Source organism: Anser cygnoides, chromosome 24, assembly GCF_040182565.1.
Source record: "Anser cygnoides isolate HZ-2024a breed goose chromosome 24, Taihu_goose_T2T_genome, whole genome shotgun sequence".
Lineage (NCBI taxonomy): Eukaryota > Metazoa > Chordata > Aves > Anseriformes > Anatidae > Anser > Anser cygnoides.
The window spans coordinates 7,195,993-7,219,894 of NC_089896.1; the positions used below are offsets into that span (position 1 = coordinate 7,195,993).

Consider the following 23,902-nt stretch of genomic DNA (forward strand, 5'->3'; position numbering starts at 1 on the left):
TGTGGTGTACCTATCGGTGTGCAGGGCTAAGGGCAGGCTTGGGAAGCCGCCGTGCGCGCAGGCCGGGCCCCACCAGCAGCCACGATCCCACCCCTGGGCGCACACAGCCACTGCTGCACGCTCCGTGCTAAGGCCCGCGGGACGTGCACCAAGAGGATTGTCTCCTTCCAAACGTCCGGGCAAGGAACCGGGCTCCGCCGCGCCGTCACGGCCCGCGGACCCCCGGCGGACCCCCCGGACCCCCCCCGGCTGCGCAGGGCGAGCTCCGGCCCCGGCCGCCCCCGCCCCCCCCCCCCCGCAGCCCCGGGCGCGCTCCGCGGTGCTCGGCTGCCCCCGCCCGGCGGAGCGGGGAGCCCCGGCCCCCCCCGGCCCCCTTCCCTTTCGGTCCCCGGCAGCACGCAGGGGGCTGCAAAGCGCCAGCGAAACGCAGAGGGCTCCTTGGAGCGGCTCTGGGCTCGTGAACCCAGGCGGTCGGGGGGCGCAGGACGCCCCGAGGCAGAGCCATGGGGGCACACGCACAGGTACAGCAGCCGGGGGGGGGTGGGGGTGTAGCTGGCCCAGTGCAAGAGACCGCTTAGGGTTGTACAGCGTTCTTCACGGTGACTTAAAGGGAGTTGAATTGCTGTTCCACAGCGAGCTTCCCACTCCTCGCCATCCCCAGAGCGTTTTGTTTGCCTGCACCCTCTGCCCAGAGGTGTCCGGCTGGTGGGCACCGCACGGGCCCTCCGCGTGCCCTGGTGCTGCCTTGGTTCTGAGCAGAGGCTCCACGAAAAGGCGCGCGGGCAGCAGGGGAGAGCACTTGTGAGCTGGGTCTGGCTCAGCAGCAGCTTCTGTCTGCGGAGAGCAGCAGCTGGGGCGGCTGGCAGGACACAGCTTGTGTGATGGGGAAGTTGGCACCTGCAGGAAGCTTGGCTGGGCTCTGTGGGAGCACCGCAAGTTTTTATTTCTCTGACTTTGGTACGTGCCAAATGTGAAAAACGAAGAGTGGCTCATGGCTGGGGGTAGAGGCAGCACTAGCACTGATAAGGTGTCAGTCAGAGAGATGGGGTCGCTTTGTACTGCACCCCTAGAGGAAATGCTTAGGGGAAAAAACAACTTACTGTCTTCTGTGTGTTGTGGCTCACATGAGTGAAGTGTGGCTTGTCTGCTCAGGCCCTGCAAGCAGAGCCTGTCCTGAGAACCACCTCTGTGTGTGTTGTGAGGTGGGCTGAGGGTGACAGTGCTTTTCCTGCTGATAGGACGTGAGAGGTATATTGATTTAACTGGGCTGAGGCCTCTACAGGCCTTTGTGACTCACTGCTGGTGTGGATTTCAGGAGGGAGCTGTCGGAACAGCGAGCCTGACGGGTGTGACTCGGGAGTCACGCCTGGATGTGCCTGTACAAAGCTCTGACATCAAGCCGCAATGAAGCTGCTTCAGAGCAGACTTTGTAATCCCCCTGGGCACTGAAACTCAGGGCTTCAGCGAGCAGTTTGTGTCTGCAGTGCTGTTGCTCAGGGTGCTGAGCCTGTGGTGCTGTGCGCGCGCACGCAGCTGTGCAGGGCAGCTGCACGAAGGAGACAGGAGCTCAGGTGCTGGTTTCAGCGGCGCAGAGGAAGAACCTCCGGCTCTGGAGACAATGCAGCTCGGGTAGTGCTGGACAAGGACTTAAGTCACATCCATTTAAGTTTATATAGAAAGTATCTTTAGGTATCCTGCCTCTGTTTTCCTTAAAAACTTACGAGGAGCTTCAAGCTATTAGCGTAAAAAGTTTCATTAAATTGTTGGGCTGCTTGCCTTTTACCTCTCTCACTAGTTACTCTGGAGAAATTCAAATACCCATGTAGTTCCTGTGGATTGCTTTGAGAACCAAAGGTCCTCTGCCAAAATAGAATAAAGGATATTCTAAATGTTACCCTATATTTAATATTTTCATGTGGATTTTTCAGAAAAGACAAAACCAACAATTCCCACATGAAAAAACAAACAAACAAACAAACCCCTTAGATTGTAACCCTGGTTAAGGTTTGCCTCAGGTGATACCAATGGAGACATGTAACTAGTTTCAAATGTGTCACGGGACACTTCGTAACCCCAAGATCTTTACTTTTTATGGCACTTTTAAAACCAAATGCCACCGGAAGCTTGTCACCTGTGGAATAAAGCTGGGGCAATGGTTCACTGTTGACTTAACAAATGATTCATCTGTGCTGCTTGCTTCCTGAAGCGCCCATCAGTGGGTATTTCCACCGAGCTGCTCTGGCACACAGGTGCCCGTGGTTAGATCCAAGAGTGTGAACAAAGGTCTGGGCTCGGCTATGTCACCACATGTTGTGCCTTACAGCGAGGCAGGCTTTGTTTTACTAAGGCTGCAGCGAAGGGAAGGCGGGCACAGCGCTCCTCGGCTGCAATGAAGGAGCCCGGCCATGTCAACGCGGGGAGAGGCGTTAACATCAGAGAGAGATTCCGCAGGGCCGAACCCAGCCCGGGTCCCCGCGTGTAACGCCCCCGCGTGAGCTTTTTTTCACGGGTTTCGCTGCTTTTGACACTGAAAATCCCCCAACTCCTTCTGAGGGTCTGGGGAAGGCGTGCAGGGAAGCACAGCTTCAGCCCCCTGCCCGGGGGTGTGCGGTGAACCCCCGGGGCCCCGCTCGCAGCCGGGGGCGTTGTGGGGCCGCCCCGGGGCCGCCCCGTGAGGAGCCCTCAGCGGGCCGGGGCCGCGCTCCCGACCTGCCCCGCGGCGGGGGGATTCAAACGCGGGCGCCGCCCCGCCCGGCGCCCAGTCTGCCCCCGTCGTCCCGGCAACGGGCGGGGCGGGGCCCGCATTGGCTGAGGGGGCACGCCGCGCGCTCCCATTGGCTGGCGCGGGAGGGGCGGGGGGAGGAAGGCGAGGCGCCGTGCCGCGCAGGGCCGTGGCCGCCATTTTGTGTGGCTGAGCGAGGAGCGGCGGAGCGGTGCTGTGCGGGGGGGGGGCGGCGGGACGTGACGGGACGTGGCGGCAGGCGAGCGGCGGGGTCGGTTCCGAGAGGCCCGCGGGTGTGCGCGCGGGCGGACGAGACGGACAGAAGTCGGTAAGGGAGGAGCGGCGCGGCGGGCCGGGCGCTGCCGCCGCCATGTTGTGTGCGCCGCGGGGCCGGGGCCGGGCGGGGGCGGCGGGCGGTGGCAGCAGCTCGGTGAGCGCCGGGACCGACGGCCCGCGGGTTTAGCGGTGCGGGGGGAGCGGGGGGGGAGGTGCCCGCTTCCCGCTGGGCTGCCCGAGGCCCCAGGTGGCGGCACGGCGGGGGGGCGGCGGGGGGTGCGGTGCGTGCGGGAGAGGACGAGCCGCGGCCTGAACGGGAGGTAACGTCAGAGCTGACGGGGAGTCGGTTCCGTAACAAAAGGAGAAAAAACAGCCCAGGGATCAGCAGGGGAGCTCCGCTGTGAGAGCTGGAAGAGGCTTCGGGGCTGCGGGCGGCTCGCCGGGCGGGCCGGGCTCTGCGCTGTGCCTGCCCGCGGAGCCGGGGGCGAGTGTTCGGGGAGGGCTCCTTCCCACTCGAACGATACTGAAGTGCCAGCTCCCTAGGGTTTCATCCCAAAGTGTTTTGTGCTGTATTTGACTCCCCTCCTCCCCCTCCCCAATCAGGAAAAGGGTAAAGTTCTTGCTTGCCTCTTCTTAATTATTTATTAGCAGATACCTAGAGCATGATGAAAATGCTGTTCTCTGGGGGATGCAAAGTATGATGATGAAGTTAATGTAAATAGATGAACACTACCGTGGTTTAAAAAAACACAAAGGTTTGAAGTATATTGTCAGCTTTAACAACTAAGATGTAACTGACTTAATTCTGTGAATTTCAGCTACTTTTGATAACATTCACAAGGGAAAACAATTTTCTCCTAATCTGACATCAGACTCCTTTCTCATTTATGCAGTTGGACTTCTCCCCTTGGAGCTTCAGTGCCGAGAATCCGATGTTGGGCTCGGCTACCTGGCTGAATACAGCAGATCATCCCATGAAAACGTCTATTCCTAGCCAAAGGAAGGAGTCTAGTAAAAGGCACCACCTACTTTTTCAGGCTTGGAAGCAAGAAAGGGAGCAAGAGTTGGAGGGTGTGGAATCTGAGAAGGCCACTGAAAGGTAAGTGGGGCTTGGAGGAAATAGTATATTGTAAGAGAGTCAGCATGAAGGTGCCATGTGTGATAGTATCTGTCTGTCTGCTTTAGAAGTCCAGTTCTGAACGGCTGCTTTCCATTTGAGCTTGTTTTCAATTCACTTTGAGTTTTCAATCTGTCTTCCCCAAGTATGCTCAAGTCTGTCTCTGTACGCTACCTTCTACCCTCCTGCCCCCATCTCCCTCCAAAAACAGTTGTTTGGGAAGTGGATTTCACCCCTACCTTGCTGTGAGTTGCTGTGTAATGCCTGAAGAGTATCAGGAGTCATCACAGTCTCTTTTGGACTTACCAGGAAGACTGGGGAGTGGCTTTATCAGTGCAGACTTCATCCAGACCTTCAGGTGTGACAAAAGCTTGGTTTGAATGTCTTCAGGATTAAATACTAGTGCCTTACATCTGGTGCTGTGTTTTGTGAGCAACATTTATCTTTCACGTTCTCCTAGTAGCATCTCTTGCTGTGGAGAAAAGCAGCGGTATGTTCAGTAGCTGGGCCGTCTGGAGGACCAGCGTTTTCATAACCAGGTAGACTGCGACTGTTGCCGAAGGGAACTAGTGTACATGGAGTTCCCGAAGGTTGAATTGATTCATGATGTGCTGGTCAGCCATTAGCAGCAGAATTGTCAAGACAAGCCATTGTAGCCACTCACTGTCTTCCACTAGGAAGATCTGCTACACTGTAATTCTTCTGTTTTCTTCAAATTTTTCAGTTTTGAAAAACAAAAATCCAAACTTTTCCCTGCTTTTTTACAGGTGACATTTAAGTTGAAGATGGGTGGTGGAGAGAGATTCAACATTCCAGCTCCCCAGCCTAGAAATATTAGCAAGAACCATCAGCAACTTAAAAACAGGCAGAAGAGTAAAGACCAGAATTCACAGATGAAGATGAACTATATGAAGAAAGAAAGAGGACATGGATGCAATTCATCATCTGGTGCATGGCAGGCCATGCAGAAAGGGGGAAAGAACAATGCTCATTTCCCCAATAATCAAAATTGGAGTCCTAATTTATCAAATGGTAACCTGTTTTTCACACCTCAAACCAATCTAAACTATGCTGGAGCAAAGTTTAGTGAGCCACCCTCACCAAGTGTTCTTCCCAAGCCACCAAGCCACTGGGTACCTGTTTCTTTTAAACCTTCTGATAAAGAAATAATGACATTTCAGCTTAAAACATTACTTAAAGTCCAGGCTTGAGATGGAATTCTTCATATTTTAAAGTTATTTAAAGTTATTTAAATTTACAGGGTTTCACATTTGAGAATAGTTATTCGTAAATGTAGATGCACAGGTATACAGAACTAGATGTTCTTGCTATGTGTAGTTAGTCAGTTGCAAGAGAAGGGACTGGGTAGGGAAATTTACACTCCCCTAGTGTTTTACCTCAAAAGTCAAGTGCTCTGGAATAGGCATTTTCCCTAGAATCACTTTAACCAAATCCTGAGCTGTCACCATTTACTATGTTTACTGTAGATGGGACTCTCTCTCAAAATTGGAATTATGACTCCTTTTTGTGTAGGGCATTAGAAAACCAGGTTTTACCTAATTTAATGCAGCATTAACTGAAAAGAAATGCACTGAAAGCTTTAGTCAGGTACTTTGCTGTATGGCAAAGTGTCAAATTTGCTTGTTAAAACTGCAGAGCAGAATTTCCTAGCAGAGGGGAATTTTTACCTAGGTACTAGTGAAAATAATTATTGCTAGTACTAGTGATTATCGTTCTTTAATACCTGTGAGCTTTATTTGACACTCAAGCCTGTGACTGAAATTTAGATCTAGGAAACTCATACATGTTCTTGAAAAGATGGAAGAACACAAGGAAATGTATTTCAGTCTCTCTCCAGCTGTAGCTATACTTTATTGGAATCTCAAGTCAGACTGTGCCAATTAATAACATACTTTGCATTGCCAGATGACTGCCAAAAAAAAAGTCCAAAAAATCCTTTTTATTCTGATTGCACTGATAAGTTCTAAAATACACTTCTGTATCATTTTCTAATTGTCAAAAAGCTGGAGCAATTCTTAAGCGAGTCTTCAATTGGTTGTCCTGTAACAATTGCTTTAAGTTGCAGTATCTTGTGGCAGGTATAAAATGTTCTCATAGGGAAAAAAAAAAGAGCCATGTAAATAAGTGTAAAACGTTGTAGCATATGTAAATTTATGCTGGGCTTTCCTGCACAGAAGTATTTTTAGTATAAAACTGCTGAATGTAAGATGACCATGCTGAGTACATGGCCTGATTTTAAAAAAAGATATTTTGTTAAAAAGAAATACAAACCATAAAAGGAGATTCCTTCACTTGATGCACAGTGAATGCATATGTTTTACTTTGTCGTGAGCTCATTTTTAAAGTAACTCAGTGCTAAAGAGGCTTATTTAGAATTTTGTAGTAAAATTTAAAAAAAGCTCACTTTTAAGATACTGATTTTTGAATGTGTAGGAGAGGTGCAGGTTAAGTGATCACATGCAGTAAGGTGCTTATAATCTGGATGTTTCACAAGAAATGCAAAGGGCAATTTGGGTGCTTAATGAAGTACTGTTAAACTGTTTGTTTCTAAACTTAATGCTACAACATTTTGTAACAGTATTTACTAAAATTTGTGAAGTTCAGATGTCAACATGCAGATTTCAGTGCCGTTACAATTCAGTCGATCCTGTAATAGAAATAATCTGAACTGTGACGGTCTGAGGTTCTGCACTAATCCAGTACTGAAAAAGTGGTTTAGTTTGAAAGGGAGTTCTGCAGATTGTGAAGTGTTACTTAAGATCTCTTCCTATGCATTCAAAATGCATTGGCAGCTAGGTGAATGTTTACAAATCTATTCTTTCATTGGCAGTCTTAAAACTTTGTGACCTGGACCTTCACCAGTGTAAGAGCTGTATCCCAGTTACAATCGTGTATACTCTATTTCAAATTGTCAATTACTGTGTATGTACAAATTGGTAACAAAATTAAATAAATTCTTCCTCCCCCATCCCCCCAAGCATTTAATTATTTTCAGGTGGTAGTGGAGAAATGGGGTTGCAGTATTCTGGCATTCAAAGAGTTCTATAAAGCACTGACATTTAAGAATACCAATTAATGTACCAAATGCCTCCACTCTTATTGGTAAGAGGCCCCAAACCAGCCAGGATTGCAAAAAGCATCAGCAACCTTAGAAACCCAGGTGAGCATTCCATGCGTCTCTTTAGGCTACGAATGTCAGAAGAACCTGGAAGTTACTTAACAATGAAGGAGGTTTCTTCACTGACAGTCCTCTCATCCATTCTTGCCAGTGACTGATAAACAACAGGCTTGAGAATTAATGATAATGGCATTCAGGAAAACCCCCACCACCTGTTACAGGGCTGCCAGGCCATGCCCAGGAAAGCTGCACTTGGGAGCAAAAGGAGCTAGTCTGAGTGAGTGCAACTGAAGTATAGCTGAGTACAGCTGCAGTCGTGCTCTGCTGCCTCTGATAAGTCACTGGCTCAAGTGCTCTGAGCTAGAGGAAACATCCTTGGTTATTTCAGTGCTTGGTTGACAATCTGCAACAGACTACAGCTGTATTAATTAAGTCAGAAGGTGCTCTCAAGATATAGTCAAAACTTGTACATTTTATTCCCAATTCACAGGGTTATTTGCACAGATGGAACACAAAACTCAAGAAGAAAGGATGTGTATGAATAAAACAGCATCTTTTGATCAAACACACTACAGGGTACATAGTCTTCCCTTCCTACATTAGTCTCATCAGTAAGAGCATCTGTAGACAATTATTATAGCAATGGACTACAAACTTCTTAAGCAAGTTACAAGATAAATGGAGAAAACCAGCGATTATTAATGGGTGATTATGTCCTAAAAATGTGTGAATTTATTCCTTTGTATTTCAAAAATGCTATCTGCAACATTCCTGCCAAAAATTATGTAGCAGTGCTGCAATGTATATCAGTCCAATTACCCTTCTCTGAACATACTTCAAGCTGTTACCCCAGATTAAACATTAAGGAAAAAAAAAAAAAAAGCTCTTTTCCAAGAGCAGAGCTCAAAATAACATTTAAATTGAAAATTTCCACTTTGAATAAAGCCATTATACTGTACATTTAAACATCTTTAAAAGACATAGAAAGGATAACATTTAGCTTTCAGAGACCAGTCTATCATAGTCCCTAATTTGAACACCCAGCTACTTAACCACTAAATTTAAGATTTTTAATTATCCGTTGGGTGCATGGACTTTTGGTGAAAAAGAAGTTCCAATAGAGCCTTCTATTACTGCTGAGATAAATCAATATGCTGCAGATATTTTGGAGCACAGTCATTACTTTCAGCAGAATTTTTACATACTACTTCAATTCTACAAATTTTGCAGGAATGACAAAATCTAGTTTACCACAGAAAAACATAATTCCCACCATTCTTGAGACTCCAAAAGAAAGATGCCTATACATGATCTTTTGTAGCCTGCTTATGTTCTTGCATTCCAGCTGTGCATAACCTGCAGGTAGCTTGCACAAGACAGGCTACTGCTTTTTTAGAGCAGGCACAGGATACCTGCATCAAGGAAGGGAGATGTTATCTAGATGGGCTGTGGCTTGACTTGCGTGAATGCGTAAACATTCCCTGCCCTTTTGGCCACATCCTGCTAACTCGTCCCCAACTGAAAGGCCCACAGAACAGCTTCTTCACAATTTTTCCATGGGAGCAAGAACTAGGACAACATCTTTATTCATGCACTCTTGAAACATCGTGGGTTTGTGTTCGGCTTTTCTGGCTTGTTCATATACACAAGTCAAGTCAAAGTTTAGTCCTACCTCTGGGAGAGAAAGAAAGAACCATCAGAACTGTCAGATACTACATTATACTTGCAATGAATTGGATTTTTAAAACAAAAAAAAAAATAAACTGTGCTATACACAAATGTTGAGGCACACAATATAAGGACATGCTGACACAATAGTTAAGGTATGTCACTATTACTCTTCAGTCACAAATTAGAACCTCAGTCTGGACCACAAAGATGTTCTTCCTCCCCACTGATCCAGCGGTAGTTCTGGCTGGACTAACGTGGGAACCCTAATTGCAGCAATCCCTGCAGGTTGCTGACTAAAACATTACCACACACTCCCAGAAGATAGGTGGACCACTTCTAAGTAGAATTTTAGTTCTGAAGACTGTATTCATTTACAGAAGCTTAAAAAGTGTGGGTTTTCTGCTGTTATACGACATTTTTATGCACAGCTACAAGAAAGTCACAGCTCAGCATCGGAAATGTAAGTGTGGGCTTACGAAAGCATTTAAGTGTTCCTCAGAATTGTTTTATTCAGTGGATCAAAAAGGACTAGCTGTACATACCACAAGTGCCAGGAGGCAGCTCTAATTCTAAATGTCAAAGTTTTACAACTTGCTAGAGAACCATTGCTGGCACTTTTTTAGGCAACATGTAAAATGATGAGCTGTTACTAGAAACTTGATTCTAAATGAATCTTCAAACATTAATTTTTAATAATTCATAACCTGTCTGTTAATATCTGAATTATAACCATAGGGAAGTTCATCCAGCAACAATGGAAGTTAATGGGAAAAGAAATGTCAATATATTAGACTGAAACATTTGCTTATCGTTCTTATTTTGTCTAATACCCCTTTAAAAATATGAAATATTTATTCAGACATCAGACAAATTCCTGACTTTACTGAAATACCATAGTAAGGATTTTACTCCGTAAGGGATGCATAGCTCTATGCCTAACCATGCTCTGGAGTCAAATTCTAAAGCTACAATAATTCCAGTGGATCAGTATTTCCTTCATTTTTTTATTACAGCATGTTTGCTAAATTTACAGCAAGCAGAAAATAAGCTGGGTCTTTAGTTATTTTGATCAAAACATTGATGTTTTAAAGGTAGTACACAATATTCGTTAAAAAGAACATATAAAAATACCTTTTTAGAAGCCTCTATAAGAAAGGAAATACAAAGTTTAATCCCACAACTTTCCTCTGCTAGAGCTGCACACTACTGCTACAGTTTTAAATAGACTTTATGCTGTTTTTAAACTATACATCCAGGAAAGTCTACAAAATTAAAGGAACGTGCATATAAATGATTGCATAGCAGAACATGAACATTAAACTGCAAACAGTAAAGAAAAAAGTTAGAAATACTATCAAACGTACAAAGGTTCCTAGAATCAATTCCCTAAGCACGTTCCACTGCTAATATTTAAAAGCCATCTGCATTTCTTCAAAGGCCCTGCTGAACACACTAGAACCAAACCCTAAAACATTTCTCTAAAAAGGAACTTTTTAAAAATCAATGTCATTATATGCTACTACACAGACAGCACAGAACACTAGGTGTTTGATGCTGGCTTTTGAAGGTAAATAGAAAAAAATGCCAAAAGCCACTTTCATAACAAAATATTTTGCCTTCTAGAGAAATACTGGTAAGATTACACACTGGTTTTGTTATTTTTCACATTCAATTTACTAAATATACTGTATTAGTGAAACTAAATATCTAGATGCAGCTCTTGTTCATATCCAACCTTAAACACTTGTTCTTAAGTAAAACGAAACCTTGTAACCAGTTCACTATTCGTTCTGAGGAAGAAGTGATTTAGACTTGCTTGACTAAATACTTTTTTGATGTGTAGAAGCAAGCCTTTGTTACTCAAGAAGAGAGATGGCTACAGTTTTATACCTATGAATACACCAACTAACCACAGGAGTCATTGGCATAAAAGTTTAGTTCTTATATACTGTACACACACAACTTGAAACAATCTACTTGTATCTAACAGCAGGAAAACTAAGCAATTTCATGGTTAACTGCTCACTAAAATTTAGAATAGATACAAAAACTGCTTAAAATGTACACACAACCTAATATTTAGTTGCTCTGTCATTTGCTGAAATCTGAATTTAATTTTCCATTTCGAGGTGTTTTCTCCCCCCCCCCGCCCCCCACTTAGCAGCAAGGCCAAAAGCAGTGAAGCCTCTATGCTGAGAAGTCACAACACTGCACAACTCTCTGAATGAGCTTCCAAGACTAACTCTCTCCTTGTGTAGTATATGCAATGTTAGTACCATCTCTCCAGATGGCAGGGTTAAAGAGAAATTTCAAATATCTCTCTCCACAGAGCTCCATTTACCAACCTACTTGTGTCACTGGGCATGGAGAACTTAGAAACCTGCCTTTGAACAATGGAAACATAAAATTACCAGTCTGCATTTCACAGCAGTGTTGCACTACAGCTGTCCAGTTTTCCATTTTATCACAAAGTTCAGCATTAAAGAACAAGTTAAACAGTTGGTTTAACTGTTCAGCACAAACTGGTACCAATTTCTACGGGTATGACATTTTCAATAGGACAATGTTGCAAATTACGATCAAGTCATCACCAATATCTAAGCATTAAAAATGCAAATCTTTACAAAAATATACATAGAGACACCACAATCAATTCAGTAGCTGCCCATAACATGTAACCAAGAGGACATTCTCTCTCTCTCTCTCTCTCTCTCCCCCTCTCTCTCTCCCCCTCTGTCTCAGTGGCTTCTCAACACTGTTTCAATTTTAACCATTGTCTGCTACAGGGAAAACTGACAAAGAAAGTTTGTTGTTGTTGTTGTTGTTTTAGCACTGTTGCAACATCATATTCCTGATAATTTAAGTAAACTGAACTGCGTGTAAATGAATCTTACATGCCTAAAACCAACATGGATACGGTTAGTGGCCACTGGACTTGGGACTAGTCCAAGACCTTGATCTGGATTTTGACCTAGATCTAGAATGTGATCTTGACTGTGATTTGGATCTAGCTGGTTCTTTTTTTCTCGACTCCTTTTCATATCTTGAGCTGGACTTATAGTGTGTTTTAGAATCTGTTTTAGAGGTGCCTCTAGATTTGGTGTGAGATGCAGACCTAGACCGTGATTTAGCCTTCATTTCTTTCTTGGGCTGTGACTTGGATCGTGATCTTGAATTGGACTTAGATCTTGAAAAAGATCGATTGCGGTGTTTGAACCTATCAGAATAAAGGGGAGAGAGGAGATTTGAATGTAAAAACACTATTCTTAGGCATCTAGTACATTAAAAATTGTTTACCATTTTTTGCAGGAGAAATTTTTTTTTTAAACCTACAGTTAAAGGAATACAGTGCTCTAGTTTTCAATTTAAATGGTGTAAAAATTATTTTACCTATCATTGTCCGAATGGCTTCTGCTACGACGAGGTCTTCCAGTAGGTCTACTGCTAGAAAGGTATATCAGAAAAAGTAAACGGTGACAAATACCTATGTATGTATGCATGCAAGTGATTAATATATATTTTTTGAAATGTGCATTTGCTTTTAGTTATTCTTCAATGAAGCAGAGAATCATTTCATTCAATAATTCTGATTCGATGTAGCATGCAAGTATATAAAGTATATAACTCCCACAAGCAATTTACAAAGGGAATACAGAAAAAGAATATAAAAATTTTAATGATTAAATATTCAGTGTGTTGTTTCTCCTCCAACAGACTGCTGTTCAGTTGAAGCTAAACACACACTACACTTACTTTCTGGGACTATACGATCTTCTATAGCTGTAATCAAAAGAACGACTTCTAGATCGTCTCCTTTCGTAACTCCGACTTCTAGATCGCCTATATCTGTCATAGTCATCGTAACGAGAAGAACTGTATAGGTTTCTCCCTTCCTTGGCTTTCATTTGATTTGGTGCTGTAAGAAATATTAACATTTAAAATCTTAAGTTAAAGTACCTATCTTCCCTTTAGCAACAGTACTAATGCTATTCATGTATGTTTTATGTTTAGTAAAAATCCTCATTCACGTCTCTAGCAAAGATGCTTATAAAAGGAACAGGAAAAAAAACAGGTGAGAATGCTGTATACCACTTGCATTTTGCTGCTTTAAAACACTGCAGCTTTGAGAGTATTATCAATCTAGGAGGGGAAAAACAAACAAACCCAAGACAACAGCCTAACTCAAACCAGAACCAAAAACATCAGAAAACAGTGAGAAACGAGTAATGCTCCACACAACCCAAACACAGACTTGACTAAAGTGATTTGAGGCCACCTGGAGGTTGACTGACAGGCCACCTGACAAACCAAGCCCATAACTGAAATATTCTAACATTCCTGAGTTTTCCTAAGAAGTGGCAGCCAACAGTGAATTAAACACCCATTTTTTGATTAGACAATGCCATGGATTACACTTGATCCAGCCTTCTTTAATTATTTAAAGACAATTTATACAGAGGCAGCAATCGATGCCACACAAAGGAGTTAGATTCTAAAAGTAGCCCTCTTCCCTATACAACAATGCACATTCACTCCGTAGCTTGAATATTAAAATAATTAGAATTAAATTAGAAGTCTTCTATTTTCTCAAAGCAGCACAGCTATCTTTCGTTTGTATTAAATCTGATTTTCACTCAATTGCAAAAGCCACAGTCAATGTATTTTAAATACATCATGCTGTAATAAACCCTACCTGTACTACCAGCTAAATTTTTTACGGTTTAACTGTGCCAGTTGACAACACGAAAATAGATTTAATTATTTTTTTGTTCAGAAACTTAAAAGAAATCCCAGTGTTTACATATAGGACAGAAGTTTGTTCTTCAGAGCATGATTTCCATTGAGTTCAACAAAAGTTAAAATGGCATGTTCAAGGGCTACTTTGATAGTTTTAACTGAAAGATCTTTAAGGCACTCTTATTCCCAAGCTGAACATGAATATTATAGTCCTGTTTTAGACCAATGAGTATCTGTTATGTTTACCAAAAGTGTGTTTTGTTTTTATATATGTATCTATCTCTATATTAAGAATACATACATGAATAACAGATAAAAGATGTAAACTGTCTTTACAATTAACTGTTCAGAAAATAAGACTTCTTTTCCAAGTTGAAATGAGATACCTTGTCTTTTTTTTTTTTAATATCCTGAAGCCAAATGAAAATGAAGATGTTACCTCAATCCTGGAAACTGGACTGCACTGGGAAACGTCAAAGAATCACGAACACACTTCAACACAATATAAACATTACAATACATTAAAATTGAGCTACTCATTTTGACAGGGAAAGTTTTTGACAGTGTGTTCCTGCAAAATAGCTTGACAAAGCCGCACAGAGAGTTCTTAAGTATTTTCAGCTAGCAAGAATCATACTGCGTCAACTGCTGTACTTAGTTATCTGTTTTTAATTAAAACGAAAGACGTTAATAAGGTCCTTTTAAATCCAAACCATCTTATGATTCTATGATAACAGTTATTGAATAAAAAGCAAAACCATCTACATACTATTTACGTGCAAGTAAAAACTTTTCACAACAATTACTAACATGTGTAATGTCATCTGGCACTAAACAATCTGATGAAATACACGCGAGGAGGCACTTACTCTTCCGATCACCCTGCGCAAACTGGATTTCTATTTGTCGACCACAAATCCATTTTCGGTCCAAATTATGGAGAGCATCTTCTGCATCGCGGACATCTTCAAATGTGGTGAGTGTTAAGGTACTTGGGAATTTGAGTAGTTTACAGATTTGGTATTCAAAAAAAAAACCAGTTATTTTCTAGTTTTACAGCCCATTATTTCTGGTTATTTTGTTCATACTAGCCCACACTGTAGCAATTTTTAAATTAGCCACCAACTACTGAGAACTACAATAAGAAAACCCTCACAATATGGCCATGAACTTATCCATCAGCAAGCAATTGCTATGCAATACCCACTTGTAAGGAAAAAAAAGAGAATCCTTCTCAAGATACATTATTTGTTAATGGTTATTCAGTTCTCTGCACTACATCGACTTTATGGAAAAGAATAGTTCTTAAATTGTTAGGCATGCTAACAGTAAAAAAAACAAAAACGATATACATCTATTCGTTTTAGAATTGTGAGGAAGCTTTCCTTTTTAGCCACCAGTTGATTTTTAAGTTCAAATTATGTAATACCAAGGACGTATATACAGACTTTCAGCAACCTGAGAAAAAAGCATATAATAGAACTACCAACTACTCTACCAATCGGGTCCAAAGTTCAGTAACACAATCATTACTAATTTTAATCTGTGCGATTGATCACTACTTCAATTCACACAACTTCTAGCAACGTGGTCTGGAAGAATGAATTGCCTTCCTCCTCACAGCAACTCCGTTCATTATCAGCATCATCCGTGCAGAACACAAACTGTACGCTGTAGGTACACGCATCTGGATAAACCAAGAACGAACGCATTTTCAGTCAAGACCACAGTTACAATAGCACCCACAAGAGAAATATTACAGGTTTTGTCAATGGACTAAACCAGAATCATTCATCAAATTACTGCTTACGTGACAAACAGAAGAAAAACTGTTATTCTGTAGGATACATCAGGTATGACTCCTTTAATCTTGGCCACCATTCAACTTCATCTTGACCTTTAACTCTTTAAGGGCTTGTCAGAAGGACTTGTCATGAGATGCTTGGCCAAAAATGACAGATGGCTTTATCTTTAACTTTGAAAAACAACCTTTTCCCCCTTTTGTAGATAAAGCGAAGCTTTGTCTCCCATTATGGCTTGTCCTTCTTCCAGCTTTTCTTTATTTTTTCTTTTCCCAAACTGTCCCTTCTCTTCAAGCCTGATCCTTAAGAGGTCTTTGGCTTGTCTACTTGCCTCAATTGTTGAACTCTACTCTAAAGGTTCTTTCATGCTTTCTCTTTGGGGTCGCCATTACTGTACAGCTTTACACTCTGAGGCAACAACAGAGGACAGTAAATTAGGGGACAATATTAGAGAAAGAAGTTCACCTCATTTTTTTTATACAATCTGCTTTTGATTGATTTCAGTTCCCATTTGTTAAATTAACAATGAATACTAGCCACAGTTTGCTACGCACAAGTTTACTTACATACCAGTTATAATAAAAACTTGGTAGACAATTTTGAATCAGTGATAAATTTTCATTTAAATCATATAATATCAATTTCAGAGACATAAGCAAGCTTTTATATTACTGGACTTAAGTTTTGCAAAAAGGCAAACAAAATTGTAGATAAGTTAATCTTCAAAAATAACGAAACACCACAACAGAAGACACTTATCAGATACAACACAGAAGTAAACTGCTTTTTCATTTAGATTTGTTACCTCTTACACAAACTTGAATTTCAAACTTCAACACCCCTCACTAATCAGCCATCTGAAGAAAGGATATTGAACATAAGCAAATCCTCTGGGACGACGAGTGTAGAAGTCAAGTGGAACGTATACATCAACTATTGGCCCATAACGACCAAACTCACGGCGCAAGTCTTCAGACCTAGAATATCACAAATATCTTATATGTTTTCTCACTACTAAAGGCATTAAGAAACATCCCCTAAATAAGTAAAAAAATCTACACTCAGTATGACCACCCATCTTTTCGGAAGCTCCTGGTACAGAACACATGTAAAAATATTTTCTGGGGGAAAAAAAAAAAAGAAAAAAGTGTTTTAGTCATTCATTGTTAAGCAATACACCGGGCTTTCCTAAAACACTGTCAAGCCTCAGGATGCTTAAGGTGACCCTGTTATTTTCAAACCTGTGTTCAGCATAACTCAGTAATACAAATGCAAACGGAGATGAGAAGTGACAGACATTAGCCAATTCAGTGCAAAGATGGACAGAAAGTCAAAAGAAGGATCTAAGAGTTAAGCATCGCATAACCTATTAACATGGATTTTACAGCATGTAAACATTAGTTGTAACATCCAGAGAAAAAGCTTAAAAATAATTCAGTCACACAAAGTTATTTCCATAGGATTATCAATACTCACAACCACATCAAATAGAACAGAACCGAGTGAGCAACCATTCATGCCCTGAGGCCAGCTGTTCCGAAGATGTGGCTTTAGAGAGTGGAGTGCAAAACCCTTCACCAGATCAGTAACTGTACTTGAAGTAACTACTGTCTCTTCAACGGGAAGGTTTCTTAGTTACTTCAGCTTCTTTACGTATCTATTCCTGTGTCATTTTAGGACAATAATCTGTATGAGAAAGACTGATTATTTTATTTATGTGACATGGAAGAGTTCCTGATATTCCTCTTTCTCATCTGTTAGGAAAAAATCCACGCTGTTCATAGTCAATGACAGCAGAAGACAACTAAAACAACCAACTTCAGGATCTCACGAGACCATCTCTAAAAAGAACTCACCATTTAACCGCGAGCTTAAAGCCTAAATGGGAAGCACGTTGTTTTTAAAAAAGTGTGAAAGACTTCTCCCCCGACTCTTCCTATGAGGAAAAGTTCTACTGGCATTGACAGAAAACTGGTCCAAGAAATACCACTTTTAATTTGAAGCTATTTATATTTTTAATCATAATAAGATTCCTAGTTCCTTCCGTTATTCCTACACCGTTGTTATTTGCCAAACACATTTGTCGCAAGCTGCCCAGGCAGCAAGTTTGAGAACTCGGGCTCTCATTTTACGCAAGGAGACCTTGCGGGATCCTCCACGCTAGTTCTATAGCCAGAGCACGAACCGGGCTCTAACTCGAGCACCCACTCGGGACTGCCGCGCTCTGCAGATGCCTCCCGCGCGGTAACACACGCGAAGGGGAGACGATAAACTGCAGGAGCGAACAGCGAGACCGAGCGCTTTACTAGAGATGGCCAAGCAACCAACGAACCTCCGCGGTACGGGCTTTTTAACCGTTTAAATCCATTAAAAGTCACCGCGCCAAGCCGCCGCGCGGGTGCCGGCCTTGCGGCGTTCCCCCCCGCCACAACCCCGCGGGCACGAACCGCTCGTTCCGTGCCGCCGCGCGTCGCGTGCCGCGGCAGGAGGCGGGCCGCGAGCGGCGCCGATCGCCGCGGTAACGGCAGCGGCCCCGCGGGGAGCCCGGGGACACCCGCACGGGGCCGCCGCCGTCCGGCGGGGCGCTGCGAGGCCTCCCCCCGCCGCCGGAGACCCGCTCCGAGCTTTGTTCCCTCGGCGGCGGCTCCGGGGGGCGCGGGGGACGCACGCGGCGCGGGGCGGGCGGGCGGCCGGACCCCCCCCATTCCCTCCCGTTCCGCCCCGCGGCCTAGCGAGCCCGCCGCAGCCTGCGCGGCCCCGCGCCCGCCCCCACTCACCGGGTGTCGTCGGCCACGTTCCGCACGAAGAGCGAGGTGTTGGGGGGCCGCAGGTAGCGCGACATGGCGGCGGCGGCGGCGCGGCGCGGGGCGGCGAGCGGCAGGGCCCTGGCGCTGCGGGGAGCCGAGCGGCTGAGGAGACCCCTCCGAGCTGCACGCAGCGCCGCCGCCGCCCGCCCGCCCGCCTCTCGCGAGACTTCCCGCGGGGCTTCCGGCGAGAGCTCGGCGCGAGGCGCGCCGCGCGGGGGAAGGGGCCGCCGGCGCCAAAAGCGGCCCCGCCCGCACTGCGCATGCCGCCTCGGCCCGCCGGGCGCGCGCGCGCACGCGCGGAGCGGCGCCGCCCGCCTTCGGCCGCGGCCAGAGCGGGAGCGGCCCCTCCCGGCCCGCGCATGCGCCTCGCTCCGCCCCGGCGGCGGCTGGCTTTTCCCGCCCAAAGGGGGGGAAGCGCGCGCGCGGGCCTGGTGGCGGCGGTGGCGGCGGCGGCGGGGCGGGCGCTGCGGCCCCGCCCCTACGAGACGGCCCCGCCCCGATGAGATGGCCACGCCCCTCTCTGAGGAGACGGCTCCGCCCCGCCCCGCCCCTCCCGCCCTGAGGGGACAGCCCCAGCCCCCACCCCCCACCCCAGTCCGCCTGCATTTGGGTTGAGAATCGGGGATATTGGGGTGTGTTGTGAGGCGAGGAACGTGGCTTTCCCCCTGCTCATGGAGCGCCTCAGCTTTGTTTAACCGATCTGTTCTCTGTATCAGTTTGAGAGCAGTCTTTGCTGTCACAACTGTTAAATACTTCTTAGCTTTTAAAATGTTGTTCCTCTTCTTGTTACGCACTGTGCAGATCAGCTAAACAAGCACCTAATTGCTCTTTGCTGAACAGGATATAGAGAAAACAGTTTTTAGTAGAACACCACACCTTATTAAACACAGGAATTAAAACTGAATACGTTCATTAAGTATGTAAGGAATGAAGAAACGTTTATATCAGCTTCTGTCCCTTGCCAGCGATACAGCGATAAATGACCGCTCCCCAGCTAGGCCCCGGTTCGGCCGCCCGGCAGGCAGACCTCTGGCACTGCGGGTACAGAAGGGGGCTGGAAGTGTGCTCGGTCTTACAGTAACGGGAAGTGATTTGTATGTAAAAGGACAGAAGAAATCGTAACTGTTTTCTGTACTATTCCTTCAGATAGCAAAGATCACACCTTGTGGAAAGTGCACTTTATTTTAGGTATGTAAAGGTGTCACGAGGAAGATGATCGGTGTTTAAACTCTCTTGCTTCTTCTGACAAGCGTTACTCCACCAAAAGTTATAGTCTGTAGAGGATAAACACACGTAACTTGTTTTTCATTTGGGCTTCAGGATGTTAGGATGTCCATTTATAGCTAAGTGACTAGAAGTTTCTGTATTTCATTTATAAATCCATCTTATTCCATAAGAATATTCTACAGAGCCTAGTAGGAGTTACAGTGCCTGCCTATAAATACATGTATAACATCCATACCAAGGAATGTGCTTGGTTGCCTTTTTTTTTTTTCTTTTTACACATTTCATCACTGTCTTAAGTGTTATCATATATACTACAAGAAAGACAGGCTTCCCATAATAGAAATCCACTATCCCAAACAGTAATGTGTTTTTTTGCTGTGTGTTTTGCTTAGTTTTAGAAAAGTAGTTTGAGATACTCAAATTGATCTTAGGAAGTTGCATGTCCAAAAGACATAACTTTAACGTAGTCAGCTGGCATTCTGGTAGTAGTCTTTACCCAAGCAGACCTTTTTAGAAATTTGGTGAGCTTAACTCTGTAGATAAAATCTCTTTGTCAGTGATAAATCATCTGGAACTTACTAAAGGACTTTGAAGAAATGTAGGTGGACCAAATGTATTGTCATCTACAGGAATTTATAAGGAGTCTTTCTACCTAATGCTCCCCAGCTAAAGCCATTCACTCTCCAGTGCTTAGAATTGTTCCCAGGATAATAATTAACAAAAGCATCTGCAAGGAATTCTGCAAGTAATAAAGCAGTTTGGGAGCCAGCATTTTTTTTTAAAATGTATTGAGCCCATGCTTAAGAGCTAATCAACACAGAATGTTTTCCCTTCAGCATTCATTTAATACACCGTTATTTTCTAACACTCACCTCCACCATTTCATTTCCTTTAACTTCTTGCTCATGAGAGAATTTATCTGATTTGCACACAAGCTTCCCATTTACTAGGTTCACAGTACACTGTTGAAGCAGATAGAAAACAAAAAATTGAAGATTTAATGAAATTCAATTAGACATAGACAGGAAATAAATGCAGATGATACCGATGCTTCGTAATTACGTCTGCTAATTTAAGCAGGAGATCACCATATTTTAATAAGAGTTTTAGAAGAAACACTTCTGTTTGTTGAAATGATAGATGTATGGATATGTTCTATTTTTTTGCTAATGGAAGTGGTACAAACAGGTTTTACTCATGCACAGAGAGTGAAGTATAAAGATGAATACAGATGCACTTGTTCCTGAAATTTGTTACCTTTAGCTTTTTGCCGTCCATAGTAGTAATATCAGCTTCTTTTCCAAGTGTAAATGAGTTAGTTACAGATTGCTTGGGTGTTTTTGATGTCACCACAAAGTCGTCTCCTTTTTGCTGTATTTCAACAACAGGCTTAATATCTCTAGCGACTTTGATAAGTTCTTCTGACAGTGCTGTGAAAAAAGGCAAAAAAGTTACTTTTTCTGTTATGACATAGTGCATTGATATGAAATAGCCAATTCTTTTCTCTGATCAAGATGCAGAGGGTACAAACCAATGACAGAAAACGATGTCCAAGGTAAAAGGCAAATCCCGTTTTGGATTCCTCACTTCTCGATGGACATACTGTTCCATTCCATCTAGTCTGTGCAGGTTTAGATACTATAATGATTAATACTGTGTGACAATGTTTTGTTTCTTTCAGTAATGGCTCGTCACAAGACGACATTTCTCTGTGACTAACACCATATATGTTACTCAGTTTCCCTCACCTCTTTCCAGGGAGGCTGGAGATGACAGTTATCTGTCTGGTTGGAGCTGCAACAGTGCAGGTGACCTCAAACTACCTAGCATGACTTGAAGGTGTCATCTTCAGCAGGAAATGGGTTGGTTTAGGCATCATACTGCAGAGCTAGGCTTGTCAACTGTATCTGAGTTTTTTCTACTAAATATCTCGTACTTTTAAAAACACGTGAATCTTTTGCCAAGACTGTCAAGAGGGTAAGTGCATTTTTATTAATGCTGGCACCTATTAAATCATAACTACAAAGTAAATTCTTTATAGATTATGAAACAGCTATCACATACATTAATCAGTAATGCTAGGGAAAGTGCCCCCTCTACTAAAGCACATTGGAAATCTGTATGTCATTGACAAATTGATTCTAGTTAAATGTATTTGTAAAATTATGTCTTAACCAAAATAAGTCAATTTCTGATATACCTCTTTTTTACTGAGGGACTCGTGTTAAGATTGCTTCTTTTCAATTTCAAATCAGATATAATAGACTTACCTGACAGGGAGTAGTTTGTCACACAAACAAAAGAAAAGCAAACAAACAAACAAACAAAACCACATAGAAATACTGTAATAAAAGATGTCATACAAAGCATGTGTTGCAAATCAAGGAAATTATTTCAGAAATAACTTGACACTTACCAAGAGCTTTCAGAAACTCTTCATAGTTCTCTTGAGCATAGACCTGCCAGGTTCCACTGAATGCCATTATGGAAGATGTAACGCAGTGTGAGGGCAGTGATGCTAACAGGAAAATGAGGGCTCCCCCTGGTCACCCAGATGCTATTTATGGAAAGGGTAAGGCCAGCCCAAACTGTGAGATGATCAGCTAATTATTAACAGTGAAGTAACAATTATTAATCGTTTATTTGTTCTTAATGATCATAACCTCTAGTTCATTCTGCTTTCTACAAAGTCCTACCTTGACCGACTCTTTTGGGATGTACTGTTTATTGTGGGTCATTGAACTCAGGTAATTATTCATAATTGTTGTAAAGTGTTGCATCGATTAATTTGTTTTCTTTTTGTTGACAGCTTCTAAATTAAATGCATTTTCTGTGCTTTAGATAGAATTCTTCAGATAAAATGGCATAATTTAAAATAGATATGAGGTAACTACTGTCGTATGGTAGGAACCTCCTAATCATCACAATATTCTGTACTACAGGCACTTGGAACTTACAAGGTGGGAATAAAACCCACAACTATTTCTTCCAAAATTATGGTCCTCTAATCACTCGATGGCAGGGAGTCTCCTTGGAGTGGGACAGTCAGTTATGACTTTGTCCAGTAGATGTCAGTAACGTGCATCTAAATCTGTATTAAATGTAGGGGTTTTTTAATAGTCATTACATACATAGAAAATTAAAGGTAAAATAAAATATGGAACATTGCTTGGAGACTGAAATTAAATGAGTAACTGGAATGCGTTACTTTTCTTCTCACCGATTGCACCAAGAATTCTTCAGTCATTATAGACAGTGAGTGATATTCCTTGCTGTCTGTGCAAGAATGGTTGTTGATTTTGGAAGGCATTCACTAGATTGTGTGTCTTGCAATTATATTGCTTAATTCAAATAGAGCCTGTATCCCAGGGGTAGCTGACCTTTCTAAGTTAACTTTTGTTACTCTATACAGGTCAGTAATTCTTCTGTTTGAACAGGAAAACAATTCTTATCTTTTTCTTACAAATTAACATTATTATTTTTTTTTTTTAGCAAATAAAAATTCAGACTCAAAGAGCCAGATGCCCATAGCGTAGGAAATGGTTATGTTCAAGCCTATTTTACCTCTAATTCTGATTAGCAGACAGCATATGAGGCTCTGAGTTGAGAAAACTTGTGCTCTAATTCTGATTAATCAACCTTTTCTTGGTTTCAAGAAGACATTTCTCTTAAACATTTTATCTATTTTTTGTTTGCTTTTTCAAAAACATATCAGCCATTTTGACTGAAGAGTAATATTTCTTTATTAAAATGTACATAAATTAACCTATTCTTCTCCCAGCGATGTTTAGTTCAGGATAGTTAACAAGAAGGTCAATAAATAACTCGTTTCTCATGAATCTGGAAAATTCCTGATTCGTGCAGGCCAACCATGTGCAAGCAAGTGTAACGTTCCTTTTCTTCAAGGACTGGTCGTGTACACATCCTAATCTCTGGCTTTAAAAAAGTTCATTATTCATACCAAAAAAACAAAAACCCAAAAAAACAGGCTATCTGTTCTAGCTGATCATGCTTGAGCAGGGGGGTTGGACAAGGTGACCGCCAGAGGTCCCTTCCAAACTGAATGATTCTGTGAAATCAAAGATTTAGGTAAAGCTTTTCTAGTCATCTCTCTTCATCCTCCTCTAAAGACCACTCTTTTCTTTGGGTAGCTAACCATGATACTAAGTAACCCAAAAAGAAATGCTTCTTGCACACACACACTTACGATGGAGTTCATGTGTCTATAAGGTGCCTTACTCTGTAATACCAGTGACAATGCTGTCCCCGCCAGAGTCTGGATCACACTCAAGCTTTTCTTTATTATTATTATTTTTTAAATTCTGATTATGTTATTATTATTGTTATTTTTAAATCAAAAATGCCCATTTTGGAATTGCATAGGACATAGAATAATACCTTGCT

General features: G+C 42.9%; 3 protein-coding genes across 7 annotated transcripts; 1 reads left to right on the forward strand and 2 right to left on the reverse strand.

Annotated features, from left to right (window-relative positions):
- The first annotated feature begins 2,890 nt into the window (after positions 1 to 2,890).
- On the forward strand, positions 2,891 to 7,106 carry PNRC2 (proline rich nuclear receptor coactivator 2). Its single transcript, XM_066982350.1, has 3 exons — positions 2,891 to 3,050; positions 3,892 to 4,097; positions 4,883 to 7,106. The coding sequence occupies exon 3, from the start codon at positions 4,901 to 4,903 to the stop codon at positions 5,324 to 5,326; it is 426 nt and encodes a 141-aa protein (XP_066838451.1). The 5' UTR covers positions 2,891 to 3,050; positions 3,892 to 4,097; positions 4,883 to 4,900; the 3' UTR covers positions 5,327 to 7,106.
- Positions 7,107 to 7,706: 600 nt separating this feature from the next.
- On the reverse strand, positions 7,707 to 18,489 carry SRSF10 (serine and arginine rich splicing factor 10). Of its 5 annotated transcripts, XM_066982347.1 has the most exons (7): positions 18,242 to 18,466; positions 16,335 to 16,441; positions 14,532 to 14,633; positions 12,679 to 12,841; positions 12,316 to 12,369; positions 12,041 to 12,142; positions 7,707 to 8,928 (listed from the first exon to the last, which is right to left on the reverse strand). In XM_066982347.1, the coding sequence occupies exons 1-7, from the start codon at positions 18,304 to 18,306 to the stop codon at positions 8,910 to 8,912; spliced, it is 612 nt and encodes a 203-aa protein (XP_066838448.1). In that variant the 5' UTR covers positions 18,307 to 18,466; the 3' UTR covers positions 7,707 to 8,909. The 5 variants fall into 5 exon arrangements, with proteins under 5 accessions (XP_066838448.1, XP_066838450.1, XP_066838449.1 ...); XM_066982349.1 differs by lacking the exon at positions 12,041 to 12,142 and having other exon boundaries at positions 12,316 to 12,366; positions 18,242 to 18,448; XM_066982348.1 differs by lacking the exon at positions 12,041 to 12,142 and having other exon boundaries at positions 18,242 to 18,441.
- A 945-nt stretch (positions 18,490 to 19,434) lies between these two features.
- On the reverse strand, positions 19,435 to 22,063 carry LOC106037939 (fatty acid-binding protein, liver). Its single transcript, XM_013184116.3, has 4 exons — positions 21,915 to 22,063; positions 20,756 to 20,928; positions 20,371 to 20,460; positions 19,435 to 19,545 (listed from the first exon to the last, which is right to left on the reverse strand). The coding sequence occupies exons 1-4, from the start codon at positions 21,979 to 21,981 to the stop codon at positions 19,495 to 19,497; spliced, it is 381 nt and encodes a 126-aa protein (XP_013039570.1). The 5' UTR covers positions 21,982 to 22,063; the 3' UTR covers positions 19,435 to 19,494.
- Positions 22,064 to 23,902: the final 1,839 nt, after the last annotated feature.

Coding starts and splice junctions, on each gene's coding strand:
- PNRC2 (XM_066982350.1), top strand. CDS start 4,901: ATGGGTGGTGGAGAGAGATTCAACATTCCAGCTCCCCAGCCTAGAAAT.
- SRSF10 (XM_066982345.1), bottom strand. CDS start 18,306: ATGTCGCGCTACCTGCGGCCCCCCAACACCTCGCTCTTCGTGCGGAAC. Junction 12,842..14,531: donor TGCGCAGGGTGATCGGAAGA/GTAAGTGCCTCC, acceptor TATTTCTTACAG/CACCAAATCAAATGAAAGCC. Junction 12,370..12,678: donor AGATCGTATAGTCCCAGAAA/GTAAGTGTAGTG, acceptor ATACCTTTCTAG/CAGTAGACCTACTGGAAGAC.
- LOC106037939 (XM_013184116.3), bottom strand. CDS start 21,981: ATGGCATTCAGTGGAACCTGGCAGGTCTATGCTCAAGAGAACTATGAA. Junction 20,929..21,914: donor AGAGTTTCTGAAAGCTCTTG/GTAAGTGTCAAG, acceptor CTTTTTTCACAG/CACTGTCAGAAGAACTTATC. Junction 20,461..20,755: donor TGGACGGCAAAAAGCTAAAG/GTAACAAATTTC, acceptor CTGCTTCAACAG/TGTACTGTGAACCTAGTAAA.